The sequence below is a fragment of the Oncorhynchus mykiss genome, chromosome 5 (genome assembly GCF_057628025.1).
Source record: "Oncorhynchus mykiss isolate SJ-2025 chromosome 5, ASM5762802v1, whole genome shotgun sequence".
Lineage (NCBI taxonomy): Eukaryota > Metazoa > Chordata > Actinopteri > Salmoniformes > Salmonidae > Oncorhynchus > Oncorhynchus mykiss.
Genome location: NC_143026.1, coordinates 60,642,089 through 60,656,738, shown reverse-complemented (window position 1 = coordinate 60,656,738; position 14,650 = coordinate 60,642,089). Strand labels below are relative to the sequence as shown.

Below are 14,650 nucleotides of genomic sequence, written 5' to 3'. Positions count from 1 at the left end.
CAATGATACAGAGTTTCCCCCTGTACTGATAACATGCGTTCAAGCCTCTTTCATTCGTCTGTAACAAGTTTAAAATAAAATAACATTTAAGAATAAGAATGTTAGGCTATACGTATAAGTAGGCTATACAAGTAGGCTATACGTATAATTAGGCTAGAGTATAATAGTCTCTTCATGAAACACCCCCAAACAAAAGTGTGGAATCTTCTGAAAACTTTCCCCACAAAAAGGAAAAAATAACTGTATATATAATATATAAGGCCTATAGTTATGAAAAAATATAGTTTACAAATCTATCTGAACTAGTTTGTGTTGCGCATGGATTGCAGAAATATAATTATAAATATATTGAGTAGGTTATATATTTAGAAATGAATACAATTTAGTATCGACATTTAGGTGGTAGCATCTGTCACATGACCTTGTCCTTGGCGGAACTATAATTTGCCAAAGGATGTTTCCTTCAATGCATATTTGAGTGTTGGACACATCTTTTGGAATGTACCACAAATCAAAAGTCAATGCACAAATCATTACATTAAATCCTAATGAAAGCTATACAAATACACAGCGAGTTTGATTCAATAACCTCCAGGTTCAATAATCTCCAGAAATAAGTCTAATTATACATTAGAGAAAACGCGATTAATCTCGATAGTTATTCGTCATTCTGCAGTGAAGTTGGGACGTTCCGTTTCACTTCCTCATGGGATAACAATTCTCACATGGGCTACATTTTTACAAAAACAGATTTGTGGTAACGTTAACAAGCAAGGCTAAACAAAAATCGAAAAAATGGGTAAGAAAAAGTCTGCCATGGGGCTCGGGAGATCACTGATAAAGGAGAGACTCAACGCAGGCCGAGGCAACAAGAGGGGCGATACTTGGGTAACGTTAACTGTTACTATATGTTGATGATACATGTTTCAACAGCTAGCTAGCTAGTTAGCGAGCTAGACATATAACAGGGTTCTATCCAGTTCTACCTTACTATTTCGCTGAGGAACGTTAATTGGAGGAAAGCAGAATTTGGTGAATTTGTTAAATGAACTACATTGCCTTTGGAAAGTATTCAGACCCCTTGAATTTTTCCAAATTTGGTTACGTTACAGTCTTATTCTAAAATGGATTAAATAAAAAATTATCCTCAGCAATCTCCACAAAATACCCCATAATGACATAGCTAAAACAGGTTTTTAGATAACAACTTTAATATTTACATAAATATTCAGACCCTTTGCTATGAGACTCGAAATTAAACTCGGTTGCATCCTGTTTCCTATGATCATCCTTTAGTTGGTTCTACAACTTGATTTGAGTCCACCTGTAATGTAATTGATTGGACATGATTCGGGAAGGCACACAAGTCCCACAGTTGACAGTGCATGCCAGAGCAGAAACCAAGCCATGAGGTTTAAGGAATTGTCTGTAGATTGTGTCGAGGCAAAGATCTGGGGAAGGGTACCAAAACATTTCTGGAGCATTGAAGGTCCCCAAGAACACAGTGGCCTCCATTCTTAAATCAAAGAAGTTTGGATCCACCAAGACTCTTTCCAGACTTGGCCACCTGGCCAAACTGAGAAATCTGGGGAGAAGGGCCTTGGTCAGGGAGGTGACCAAGAACCTGATGGTCACTCTGACAACTCCAGAGTTCCTCTGTGAAGATGGGAGAACCTTCCAGAAGGACAACCATCTCTGCAGCACTCCACCAAACAGGCCTTTATGGTAGAGTAGCCAGATGGAAGCCACTCCTCAGTAAATGGCACATGACAGCCCACTTGTAGTTTGCCAAAAGGTACCTAAAGGACTCTCAGACCATGATAAACAAGATTCTCTGGTCTGATGAAACCAAGATTGAACTCTTTGGCCTGAATGGCAAGCATCACGTCTGGAGGAAATCTGGTACCATCCTTATGGTGAAGCATGGTGGTGGCAGCATCATGTGGCAGGGACTATGAGACTTGTCAGGAACGAAGCAAGGATGAACAGATCAAAGTAGAGAGAGATCCTTGATGAAAACCTCTTCCAGAGTTTTCAGGACCTCAGACTGGGTTCACCTTCACCTGGGTTCACCTTCCAACAGGACAACGACCCTAAGCACTCAGCCAAGACAACGCAGGAGTGGCTTTGGGACAAGTCTCTGAATGTCCTTGAATGGCCCAGCCAGTGCCCGGACTTGAACCCGATCGAACATCTCTGGAGAAACCTAAAAATAGCTGTGTAACAACGCTCCCCATCCAACCTGACAAAGCTTGAGAGGATCTGCAGAGAAGAATGGGAGAAACTCCCAAAATACAGGTGTGCCAAGCTTGTAGCGTCATACCCAAGAAGACTTGATGCTGTCTAAAAACCTGTTTTTGCTTTGTCAAATTGCTTTAATTAAATCAATTTTAGAATAAGGAAGTAATGTAACAATGTGGTCAGAATATTTTCCGAAGGCACTGTACATGTTTTAATGACCGTCTGTCTTATTAGCTGTAGCTAGCTAGACAGCTTTCTGATGACTAAACTTGATCTCACATTGCCAGCTCCACACCAGTGAACTGAACGATGGCTACGACTGGGGTCGTCTCAACCTGCAGTCAGTGACTGAACAGAGCTCTATGGATGACTTCCTTGCAACTGCTGAAATGGCCGGGACAGAGTTTGTTGCAGGTAAATACTCTATTGCATTGACGTGACAAGTGATCCTTGAAAACAGTCATCTACAAGTACTTTAGACTGGATTCCCAGGATGCAACTAATGGATAAAATGTTTCCCCAGAAAAGCTCAACATCAAGTTTGTGGCAGCTGAAGCTCGGGCAGGATTACTGACAGCCGAGGAGACGGCAAAGCTGAAGAAGCTGCACGAGGAGAACAAACAACTCCTCAGAATTCCACGAAGGTGCAGTAAGCCCAGAGACTTCAAAGTTATTACACTGTCAACATGTATTTTATGTCTTCTTTCTAGTTGTCTTAGAAGTAAGAATTGTGCTAATATTGCATTGCATCTGATGTTCCATTACTGCCTTATTTTTCTTGTAATATTTCAGGCCTCACTGGGATGAAGGCACCAGTCCAGAGGTCCTCCAGCAGACAGAGAGAGACAGCTTCCTGGAGTGGAGAAGAGAACTGGCAGAGTATGAACCCCCCCCCCCCCCCCCCTTTAATTGAATAGGATGTAATTGTTTTGATGTTATAGATTGTGTGCCTGCATTAAACCTTTAACCCTATTCTTAATTGTCTGCTATAGCATGTTTTGGGAATGGATTTAAAAGTTAACGTGAAAAGAAATCTTCACTTGAACTTGATTGATCAACTCCAACAGCCTTCCTGCATCTAACACAATTTGTATAATTTTGTTTTCCTGCAGTTCAGTGTTGTCACTAACTTTGCTCACTCAGAGGGCTGTAAGAACAAAAAAATGGTAACCAAACATATGGGATAAAAGGCATGGTGAGGGATTAATGCTGCACCATCCTGTTAGTAGTTCTTAAAGAGTAAGAATATGAAATTAAATAGTTACAATGTAAGAAAAAAAAGTGTGGATATAAAAAAAAGTGTGGAAAATATTATTGAATGATTGATAACACACTATTAGGCAACATAAATTGGATCAACCACATTACGTGGACAATTAATCAATATTCAGACTTAAGGTTGTCTATAAAATAATGCCTATAGAGAGCAATAGTAATGAAGTATTTTTGTAGGCACTAACTCCGCCATGGCTCATTGGCCAAAGCCTATGGGGAAATCAATGTATTTTTGTAGTGCTTTTGGATAAATGCCGAAAATAAAGTCTGGTAAACACAGGCTTAGGAGATCTTGTGTTTTGTTCTATGAGAATCTTCATCAGCTAATGTCACTTTTTGTGAATTTTGAAGCATTTATGTAATCAAAACAAGCACAAAGGTTGATTCTATTATCTTAGACTAAAATGTATAAGATCTCCAAAACATGTATTTATCCCAAAACTCCAATATTTCCACCATAGAAATGGCTGAACGAAACAGAGGTAACTCATTTCTGTTTTTTAGGACTACAAACTAGCGAGTTCTATAATAGTAATTTAAAAAAAAGCCACTTTATCATATCTCAACATGTGGAAATATGGAAGAACCGGGATCATTTGAAATGTAAGGGACATCGCACTATACATCACCTGAAAACGCATTCATTTCCATTTAATTTCATATTCAAGTTTGGACATACAAAATAACAATAATGTCCTTATTTCATTTATTTAGCTGTGCTTACCAACCTATAAAAGCCATTGAAGCAGACCTAAAGTAATTGTTTTAATATTGTTGAGATGAGTAAAAATGCAATGCAAATTGCCATTCTAATATGGCATTGCTAGTATGACCCTCTTGACTTCTCAACCACCTGGTAAAGCGCTGTTACTTCCAAAAGTTGGGGGTTAGGGAGAAGAAGAAAAAAACCTGAAGGTCTTATGAGTTAGTAATAACCCTTTAATTCACCTTAAATTCCTAACACTGTTTTATGTCAGCAGTGCCTGGATCTTTATCTTATCTTGTTTTATAGGCTTGAAGAGGAGCAGAAAATGATTCTCACACCTTTTGAGAGGAATTTGGATTTCTGGAGACAGCTCTGGAGAGTGATTGAGAGGAGGTAGGAATCAGAGCTGCTCGGTCTTGTGACACTGATTGTCAGCTGTTCGATGCCTTATATGATGGTGGAAATGTTGTGAATTTCCCTCCGCAGTGACATTGTTGTTCAGATTGTTGATGCCAGAAACCCATTGCTATTTCGTTGCCCTGACCTGGTAAGTAAAGGGCCTAAGGCTGTCACATCAAACAATTGAGGCCAATTTTTCTTGAATGTGGGATGAAATTGCCAGGTGGGGGAACCCACCCCACCAAACTGATAGTAGGGGAAACATTGCGGTATTTCACCCATTGATCTTCCTGGTTCCTGTAGGAGTGCTATGTAAAAGAGGTGTCCCGGTACAAGGTGAACTTGTTGCTGGTGAACAAGGCTGACCTGCTGACCCGGCAGCAGCGGAGGATCTGGGCCAGATACTTCCAGAGAGAGGGCCTCCGCGCTGTGTTCTGGTCCGCACTGGTGGAGAACGAGAGGCTGGAGGCAGAGGAGAAGGTGAGGAGGCAGTCACATTTTAATTGGAAGGTCTTAGCCTGTTTAAACCTGGTTACTTTATTTGACTGATGAAAGACAAGTTGCTAGGGTTCTCCTCTTCTGCCTTTGTTCACTCGTCACAGGGAATGGAAGTGGAGGAGCAGGAGGATGAAAAGAGCGAAGCGGAGGATGAAGGTGAGGGAATGCCAGACAACGACAATATGAGCCGAAGACAGGAGGTAGAGGATAACAAGGAGAAGAATGAGGAAGAGAGCGAGGAGGAAGATGATGAGGAGAGCGATATGGAAGGGGAGCAGTTTAAAGACTGCGTAGCAGAGGGAGACTGGCAGACGGCATCGGAGGGTGAAGAGGCATCAGAGGATGAGGAGGCAGATGACGAAGAGAGTATAGATGGCTCCACCCACGGCTCCTCCTTCCACAACTCCAGTCGCCTGCTGACAAAAGATGAGCTGCTTGCCATATTTAAGGCGGCTCACGATGGGCCAACATTGAAAGAGGGCGAGCTCACAGTGGGGCTGGTGAGTACACACAGATACACACACACTGGAAATCGATAGGCTCAAATGTTGCAGTAGGAGAACAGGTCTTGTGTTTGGAGTGACGTTTGTGGGATCTCAATTCTCCTATATACTCTCTGAACAGGTGGGGTATCCCAATGTGGGCAAAAGTTCGACCATCAACACCATTCTGAGAAATAAGAAGGTGTCCGTCTCAGTAACGCCTGGGCACACCAAGCACTTTCAGGTAAAGACCGGCTCTGATGTAGCCTGCTGGACCTCTTAAAATGTGTTCCTTTGGTGACGATACATTATTTTCTTGTGGGGTCAAAGCATTCAAGTGTGTTTGTGTGTGTTCCAGACGCTGTATGTGGAGCCAGGTCTGTGTCTGTGTGACTGCCCTGGCCTGGTCATGCCCTCCTTTGTGTCCACTAAAGCTGAGATGATGTGCTGTGGGATCCTGCCCATCGACCAGATACGAGACCATGTGCCTGCCATCTCTCTCATATCCTTCAATTACCAACCCTACACACCGCTCATCTGTTAACTTATGGGTGTAGAAGAGTCATATTTATTGTCCCAATCAATAGATAATACTGGAACAATCTCTTTCTGAAATACATGAGTCACGGTTAGATCTGTTTTAAGTTGGACGAAAATAGAGCTGCACATTTTACACCGGTAAAGGAGTTTTCAGATGTTTGATTGGGTGTTCGGTGTGGTTAAGGCCTTAACAGACTTCTCACGTGTGTCAGACAATTCCTCGGGATGTGCTGGAGGGCACCTATGGCATCAACATCATCCGCCCGCGAGAGGACGAGGACCCCGACCGCATCCCCAACTATGAGGAGCTACTGATGGCCTATGGATGTGAGACTATAAACCCTGACCGTATTCAGTACAGCACAGTGTAGAACAACTGACATAGCACAACGTTAGCCATATGATAGTGATGGAGTCCGAACAAGCCATTGGCACTGTTCTGATCGGTTCTCTTTCAGACATGAGGGGCTTCATGACAACACACGGACAACCTGACCAGTCGAGATCAGCCCGTTACATACTCAAGGATTACGTCATTGTAAGTTAACCCTCATCCTTCTCCTCCCGCCGCCAAATACATGCTCTTGTTGTACAACTCTGGTTTATTAGGCAGAATAGTCTAAATATGGTTTAGTCTGTTTACCTACAATTCAGTCGGTAGTAATGGGAGAGCAGCACCACTAACTGGTTCTGTCTGACCATCTCCAGGGAAAACTGCTGTACTGCCACCCTCCTCCCCACATCAGTGCTGCAGACTTCCAGCCCCAGCACAGCAAGTTCCAGGCCGGAGATGCAGACGGTGAAGACTCCAAGATAGGCAACAAACCGAGCAAAGTCAAGAGGCATGAGAATCTTGTGGACAAGAACTTCTTCCATCAGGTACAGTAGAAGGCAACTCCATAGAAATTACATTCAAATGCTGCATTTGCAGAATTGACACCAAACTCAAGCCAGTCTAGGCAGATGACTTTATTACCATGGGTTGTAGTGAAATGGGATAATTCAGATAGTAACCCCATTGTGTTTTTTTATTCCAGGAGAATGTTCGGGCGCTCACAAAGGGGGTCCAGTCTTTCATGGGTTACAAGGAAGGCAGCGTAGGCCAGCGTGAACTGGTAAATCAAGGGAAACCTGGCTTAGAACAGCCTGTGGGCAAACCCTGGAAGAAGCATGGCAACAGGAACAAGAAAGAGAAAGTACGCCGACTCACCAAGCACCTGGATGCCTGAAGAACATCTATAAACTGTTAGAAATCGCTGGTAGTTTGGATTGTTAACCCCCAAAGGACTTTCCAATGCAATTACACAGGAATTGGTATGTAGATACTGGTCAACAACAATAACCTCCATTGCACTTTTGCAATATGGAGAAACGGGGAAAGGTTGCCTTTTGATATCAAACATAATTCAGGATATTCTGTGTAACTCATCATGCATTGCAGTGACAGTACATTCCACTATTACCAGAGCAGAGTTGGGGTCAACTCAATTCCAGGAATTTCTGCAACTGAGATTGAGCCTTACTCTGAACCAGAAGAAATTCATTGGAAATCAATCAGTGAAGATTGTCATTTTTCAATAATGTTTGTTACAAGGTGCAGCCTATTGTACTTTACAGCAGGGATATTCAGCAGGGGGTCCGCAAAAGTATATTAAAAAAATAAAATAATGCTTTTTTAAATGTCAATGTTTTTACGAATATCGCAAGTAACAGATACAATTGTTTTACTTACATACCTACAGTAGAAAAGAGAATAATATATTTATGATAATGTCAACTTTATTTGTCAACTCCTAATATTGAGCAAATTACACTCACATAGGAATTGAAAAAGCACCCGTGAATAGGCTACCAGTGCAGCTTGTAAGCTTTCTTGACTTGGACATACATTTTTGCCAACACATGGCTAACCTTTCAGCGAAAACGTGTTTTGGAGTTACCTTTTGTAGTTAATAGGTTATTTTAGAGTTTACACTTACACGTCCAATTATAATGTGGCTGCTGGTAAGCTTTTTTGATTTGGGCATAACGTACATTTTTGCTAACCTTTGTTTAACCAGCTAAAGAGCTGCTCTTAGCGAAAATGGTTCGAGTTACCTTTCTGGTAATTATATTGCGGGAAGGTAAAAAAAAAAAGACTCTTCAGAGAGTCTGTCGAAATTGGGCAACATAAATATGAATTGCTCATTTGCTACGTGAGGCTTATTTGATCGAATAGAAGTTTCATCATGGTTAGGTTATAAATGTACTGATAAGTTGGCGCACGTGGCATTTTGGCAACTTACCCAGTAAACGACCAGTATACCGGAGTTGCGCCTGCTGTCATAGAGCTAGATAGAGGACTCATCGTAAGTATTGCCACCATTTTAATGTACTTAACTGGGTGGGCATTCCTATATGAGTTGGGAGCATTCAGCAAATGAACAACCATTTACTTCTTTAAAATTGAGATAGCCTCAATGGCGCTTTCACAGACTGTAATAGCACAGATACAAAGATGAATCTTCTATTTATCTCTATGGCCTGTTCACACGGGTATCTGCCCTCTCATTGGCTAGAATGGTCCCACCTGATCTCACCTCTCCCTGCCTTCCATCTTTGAGGACAGGCATTTCCATTGTTTGAGCTGTCACTCGAATATCAATATAATAGACAATCTTTGCGATAGCTCACATTTTTTTCTCAAGAGAACTGCCTTTTATCTTTCAGTGTACAGCAAAAATGTGTCTGACTGTACCATTAGAAATGGTTTCCAATTGATTTGCTTTGTTGCACATGACTGGTGTACGCAAAAAAAAAAGCGAAGTACATTTTCATATTAATATAAATGAAATTGACCGAGTTTCTCATTACATCTACCTCCATTTGTTTAGTAAATGCATCAACATTCCCTGGCAAGATCATGCGTTTAAATTCGTATATTGAACCAGTGCTTCTATTGGGCAGCGCTTTTGTGAAGTAAATGCATGTCATCAGGGCACAATCGCGCACATCTTTTACATACCTGTGCTGTGCACCACCTGTCGCAGCTGGTCATATTTGCCATTCCCTAGATTTGTTTTAGGTCAACGGCATAGTTAGAAGATATGGGAGTGGAAGCACAGAGTGTCACAAATGGACAAAGCAGAGCAGAAAGCCTTTCGTTTGACTTTACGTCTTGGTGGCGCCACGACATTATATCGACCTGTTTTTCAAACAGACAGAACGTTTGCATCTCGACCGGACTCGTCTGTTTGTCCGTGCTTCTTTTGATAATATCCTGTTTTATGTGAGTATGTGGGTAATTATGCATTTAAACATGGAGTAAAGGCTACTTATTATAGTTGTTTTACTTCACTTTTGTCCGAAATGCTTGTTCAAGGCTGGTATGTCTGAGATGCAGAGGCCGGGACAGGAATTCCGGCAAGGAGGCAGCCTGTGTCCTCTACTGTTTCTTTGGCAATTTGTGCAGCACCATCGGGGCATTTCTCTCCAATCAGCTGGCTCTTCAGGTGACAAAACGATATTCTATTTCCAGACCCTATATGGGCCTATACTGCATAAGATCATGATTACCTGCTACATCCATCATTATATTCCATGTTTCTTCCATTGTGATTGTTTTAGGTCATAATGGGTGGTTTTATGGCAGCTGTAGAAGTTATTCATTTCATCTCCATCTTCCCGATATTTTTGCGTTGGAACACCAGAGCAGGTAAGCGAGAGGGTGGGTCCCTTTTACACATGTATCACTTTTGCCTTTTTTCCTCTGAGTTGCTCACAATAGCCCTTTTGGCACAGCTTGTGCTTTGTATCCTGTCCTACAAGCCCTTATCAACACCCTACACTTGCACAATGTGCATAGGCAAAACAGTAAAGAAATGTTTTATCTATAAAGCCGAGCGATACCAAACAAATGAGGCTGAAGAGAGGGCCTTGTGAAATATATTTTTTCATGTTTCAATGGGCAACATTCAGTCATCAGAGCTGCAATCCTTAACCTTTGCCCCCTTTTCCCCTCAGAGAAGAGGCTGAGGATGATGAAGAGGAGGAGGAGGCAGAACTTCATGGCTGTGTCTCTGCTGTTGGTGGTGGGTGGAGGGAGCTACCTAACCTCCAGGACCAGCCATGGGCTTGTAGACAGACCTCTCACTGGGAGAAGACTTCTTCTCACTGACCTCCTGCATGTAAGTGTGCAGATTCTCCTATGAATTCACTCTTCTATTACCTCCCATAAATTACAGAGTGACCTTTTCAATGGCTCACTGACTACGCTTGTCTTCTTGGGCAGGACCGTATGGAGGTCCTCGGTTACATTCTTGGTCTACTCTCTTTTGTGATTGCCTGGACCTCTAAGTTCCCTGACCTCTCCAGAGCAGTAAGTGACACCCCGTCACAGTTCACGTCCATTCATGTCTGAGTTGCCCATACTTTGCTGTATTGTCACAACAGTCCCTCAAAGCCAACTGTTATGTGGTAAAACACAGCGTTATACATAACGCTCACCGCAATACTGCATAATGCCCGTAGCACTTTAACCTCTACGTTGATCTTTTAGCACAGAGGGGAGAGTTCAAGGGCACACGTGTCCTCTGGGTTGCTGTGCTCTTTGGCCGGTGCCCTCTACACCTCGGCCATATTACTTTACGACACCCAGTATGAGTTTGTACTGAGAGCCATGCCGTGGCTCCTGGCGTCAACGTGCTGTGCAGCCCTGGATCTTGCTGTATCCTTCTCAAGCTTATGAATATGTGAATAGAATATCGGGTCATCTCCCTAAATTGACAGAGTTCTAATTTAATTGAACCCCAACCTCCCCCTTTCAGTTTTGTCTTGACTTTGTGGTCAGATTGTGGTCCTGTCCTGGTGTAGGAAGGGTACCCCTGAGCAGCAGCCTGGGGGGGGTTCTCCAGATACAGAGAGTCTCCTGGGCGGCTCCTCTCCCCCCAGTCAGCACAACTCCAGTGGGAAGACAAAACAAAAACACCCAGTAAGCCCACAGTCCTGTCTTCATATGCCCGGGTTGGGGAGCTGGACTCTGAATGTCTGATTAAATACTTACTTGTATAGAAAGTATTGGAATGAAAGACCAACTAAAGATCTTTAAGCTACAGAATGAAAGACAAAATGGCAGTTTGAGAACTCTTTCATTCATATCCAGGCTTTGCTTCACACAGTATTTGATAATCCTCTTTTTAAATAAACACCACTCTTATTTCCTCATGTGAGTTGGACTTGGATGGAGCTCCTCCCCGGGTTCTCTCCAGTAAGAAGAATCTAAAGTTTGCTGACATGGGGCATTACATGGATGTCAACATTCAACCCGTGCGAAAGGTGAGGGTCAAGACTTCTTCAGAACGTCTGCCATGGGCAAAGTTTTTATTTTATTTAAAAAAAACTTGACATACAACTCAGATTTGTACCTCCTTCGATGTATGATTTCAGGTGTGTCTAAAGGAGGTGACTCTCTCTAGGGAGGAGGGGGTTTCAGAGAGCCTTCCCCTCAGGAGGACAGTGAGGGTAGTGAGAGTGGATGAACCCTGCACCTCCGAAACGTTCTCAGACTCCTCATCCCTCAACTCGGATCTGGAGGTCAGATGAAGACAAATCTTTATATCCTGTAAAATCATCTTCTACAGTGAGATATGGTCCAGGTCTTCTGAGTTAGTGAAGTGTAGTATGTGGTAGTCAAGAGATGTGAACTGTAAAACCACTTTCTGCCACAAGGTTGTGATAGTGTTCAACCATCCTCCACACACTAGTTGCTTGTGATTTATCTACACATCAAGGAAGCCGATAATTTTCTGTCAGAACACATTGCAGGCCTATTACCAAGTAATGAAGGTAAAATCAAGACCTTTAACTGCAAGCTCTTCTGAAGTGCTTTGCTTGCCAACTTACTATTTATTTAACTTTACTTCATTATGCTCAGGTCTTCCCATGTGAACTTGCTATTCTGGTGCAGTGACAGTCCACTCATGACCAACCTGTCATCCTCATAATTAGGAAAAGTTTAGAATGGTTAGGGTGAGCGTGCTATGTTTTTAATGCCTTGTGGGAAATTAATTTTCTATTGGCACCCTCACATCTTTCGAATAATGGTGCTCTCTGTGGTTTTGCAGAAAGCCAAGTCACAGAGGATGTCATTTAATCTGAAACAATTGCAAATGGTGTGAGGGAAAACAATTGGAACGTTATACTATTCACCAAACAGGAAAAAGCAAATGATGTGAACCTCCCCTGGCAAAGTGCATTAAAGAGCAGTAGGGCCCAAACAAGGGTTCAGAACATTCTGTAGTTAACATGGCTGAATTGAGTCATTGTCATTTTGTCAGCAGTGGCATTCTACAGCTATGGGCTGTAGTTTGTACAGTATGAGGTTTTTCATCCGTTCACTTAACATCTCAAATGTTATTTGCCTTTGGTTAGCATTAACTATGGTCTGATAAAGGCCAGACGTCCAGTTACTTAGTAATATATGATGGGGGTTCAGTTAGTCCGTTTAGTTCTGTCAACACGTATTGCATAATCTTCAATCACTAACGCTCAGACAAATCATCCATAAGTGGGGATGGGCTGGCAGCCTGGCACACGTGTTCCTTTAGGTCTGAAGGGCTGTTCTGGATTCTTTGAATGTAATGCCCCTCTACCTTCATTTCTATTATATAATACGAGACTGTCTAGGGCCATACAGCTGTAAAGTTGTTTGGTCTTATTTGGAGAACAAACGGGCCAAGTATTTAAAGCATTTAATTTACTACTGAATGATATAAAAAAAATAATTAGCATAAACCATGATGCTGACAAAGGATTTAGGTCATTTTTGCATATCACTATGTGCTTTTGTATTGAAATCTCATGAGGAAATAATAAAGGCCTTTTGCAATTTTGCCGGCTGCATAAACTCACCACAGGGCTCTGTATAAATGGTCTGTTTTCTTGTTACTCTGAAAACAACCCCAGCCACAAGAAAGCTGCTTGGAATTCCCATTAGTATTGTTTTTCTTGCTCATTTCTGCTGAGCGCTTGTTCGAGTTGGGTTGAGGTGAGGCGGAGGGGTTGAATTGTTCAAGATTTGCGTTGTGGCCCCATTATTCTGCTTTTAAAAATCAAGGATTAAATAGCAGGGCCATTCTGCCTCGGAAGCAGGCACAAAATGGTTGCCTAGTCTATAGGAGATTCGTCACTCAACTCTGCTATTTTGGGAGCTGTTTACGGTCTCCTGTGTGTTGCCTGCTGGTCAGGGGCTTGGCTCAACATTTTGGACACTGCTCTCCAAGGACTGAGGAGTTTTTTTGGTTGAACATGTGACCACATTGAGTATCACAGTTTGCAGGTTGCAGTGAACAAATTTAACATTTGTGTTTTTATTGCAGTGTAGAATATTTCCTTAGAGACCAAGAACACAATGTAATTAAGAGGTAGACATAAACAATGTGTCAACCATAATGAATATGCATAATGGGTAAACGCTATCTCTGCCCTGTAACAACACAACTGTCTTCTCTCCAGTGGGATTTTGAAGACGCAAATGCACAGTGGAACAAACTGCTAAAAGAGAACGTGGATGGGTTTCCCCTGCAAGAATGGCCGAAGAACCCAAGCCCAAAACCCACCTGCAGCTGTGGTGGCATCATTTGACAGGCTGGGAAGCGGGTATAAAGCAGAGTGGGTGAAGTGGTGTGATAATTTCAAACACTGGTGAATGACCTGGTGACACTTCCTCATTACATCACATGGTCAGATCTGTGTTTTGGATTGTGAATATAAAGATAATAAAAGTGCAAAAATTGATCTTCCATCAAACTTTGTTTTTGTCATGTCTTATACTCTCATTGGGTGTAATAAGTTATTGGTTTGTTGACATAACAATGTGGACATTGAGCCAGCTGGTTTTAGTTTCATGGAAGATTTAATTAATGGGTTCAATTACTAATGGATGCACTATGGCAGTGCATCTGATTCTCTTTGTAAGTTTGTCAACTACAGATGCTGTCATCGCTCCTCAGATGCTCAGCTCGCCTCAGACAGCTTTCCTGTAATGGGTTTGCACCACTCATTAAACAGATGACACCCAGACTCATCAGCTTGGTGTTTGCATGGACTGCACTAAATAATGAGACCCATTTGGGATGTGTCACTGTAGACCATCCTTAATAAAACAATATCGCTCCATGTCTGCCTCGCAAGGTCAAGGGTTCACTTCCTGAATTTTCCTAGTCAGGCCAGGTTATCAGGGCTAAACTGGGAAAGGCCCAGCAGACCTGATTGGAGCCAGATTAGAGGACAAGGGCTCCTCCGTCCTTCCCAGTAGCTCCCAATCCTCTGCCTGTCTGGCCCGTTTCTCTAACTAGCGGATAGTATGGTGGCAGAGTTGTTTTAACTGATGGGCATTCAAGTGACTTCCCTGGGTTCTGATAAAATGACAAATATATTCGAGCAAAACTGTAAAGCACATTCTTCACCACATTACATATCATTTGACATGTCTGCTGAAGACATTGGTCTGTGACAAGAATGACGGGTATCC

At 42.4% G+C, this 14,650-nt stretch overlaps 2 protein-coding genes across 2 annotated transcripts; both read left to right on the top strand.

Moving 5' to 3' along the window:
- Positions 1-480: 480 nt before the first annotated feature.
- Positions 481-7,827, top strand: lsg1 (large 60S subunit nuclear export GTPase 1). The gene is made up of 14 exons (XM_090235395.1): positions 481-888; positions 2,529-2,655; positions 2,765-2,885; positions 3,034-3,120; positions 4,529-4,615; positions 4,709-4,769; positions 4,925-5,101; positions 5,224-5,619; positions 5,744-5,845; positions 5,960-6,096; positions 6,338-6,468; positions 6,600-6,679; positions 6,850-7,020; positions 7,179-7,827. Exons 1-14 carry the CDS (start codon positions 796-798, stop codon positions 7,368-7,370), a joined length of 1,962 nt encoding a protein of 653 aa, XP_090091521.1. The 5' UTR covers positions 481-795; the 3' UTR covers positions 7,371-7,827.
- Positions 7,828-8,807: 980 nt separating this feature from the next.
- tmem44 (transmembrane protein 44) lies at positions 8,808-13,926 on the top strand. Its single transcript, XM_021603572.3, has 10 exons — positions 8,808-9,409; positions 9,503-9,632; positions 9,748-9,835; positions 10,144-10,307; positions 10,412-10,498; positions 10,679-10,846; positions 10,970-11,110; positions 11,350-11,454; positions 11,566-11,712; positions 13,633-13,926. The coding sequence occupies exons 1-10, from the start codon at positions 9,228-9,230 to the stop codon at positions 13,759-13,761; spliced, it is 1,341 nt and encodes a 446-aa protein (XP_021459247.3). The 5' UTR covers positions 8,808-9,227; the 3' UTR covers positions 13,762-13,926.
- The last annotated feature ends 724 nt before the right edge of the window (positions 13,927-14,650 follow it).

Excerpts from the sequence above, each read along its gene's own strand:
- lsg1 (XM_090235395.1), top strand. The coding sequence starts at position 796 with ATGGGTAAGAAAAAGTCTGCCATGGGGCTCGGGAGATCACTGATAAAG. Across the intron at positions 2,886-3,033 it reads CTCCTCAGAATTCCACGAAG|GCCTCACTGGGATGAAGGCA; the intron begins GTGCAGTAAGCC and ends GTAATATTTCAG. Across the intron at positions 6,469-6,599 it reads GCTACTGATGGCCTATGGAT|ACATGAGGGGCTTCATGACA; the intron begins GTGAGACTATAA and ends GTTCTCTTTCAG.
- tmem44 (XM_021603572.3), top strand. The coding sequence starts at position 9,228 with ATGGGAGTGGAAGCACAGAGTGTCACAAATGGACAAAGCAGAGCAGAA. Across the intron at positions 10,499-10,678 it reads TCCCTGACCTCTCCAGAGCA|CACAGAGGGGAGAGTTCAAG; the intron begins GTAAGTGACACC and ends TTGATCTTTTAG. Across the intron at positions 11,111-11,349 it reads AGACAAAACAAAAACACCCA|TTGGACTTGGATGGAGCTCC; the intron begins GTAAGCCCACAG and ends TCCTCATGTGAG.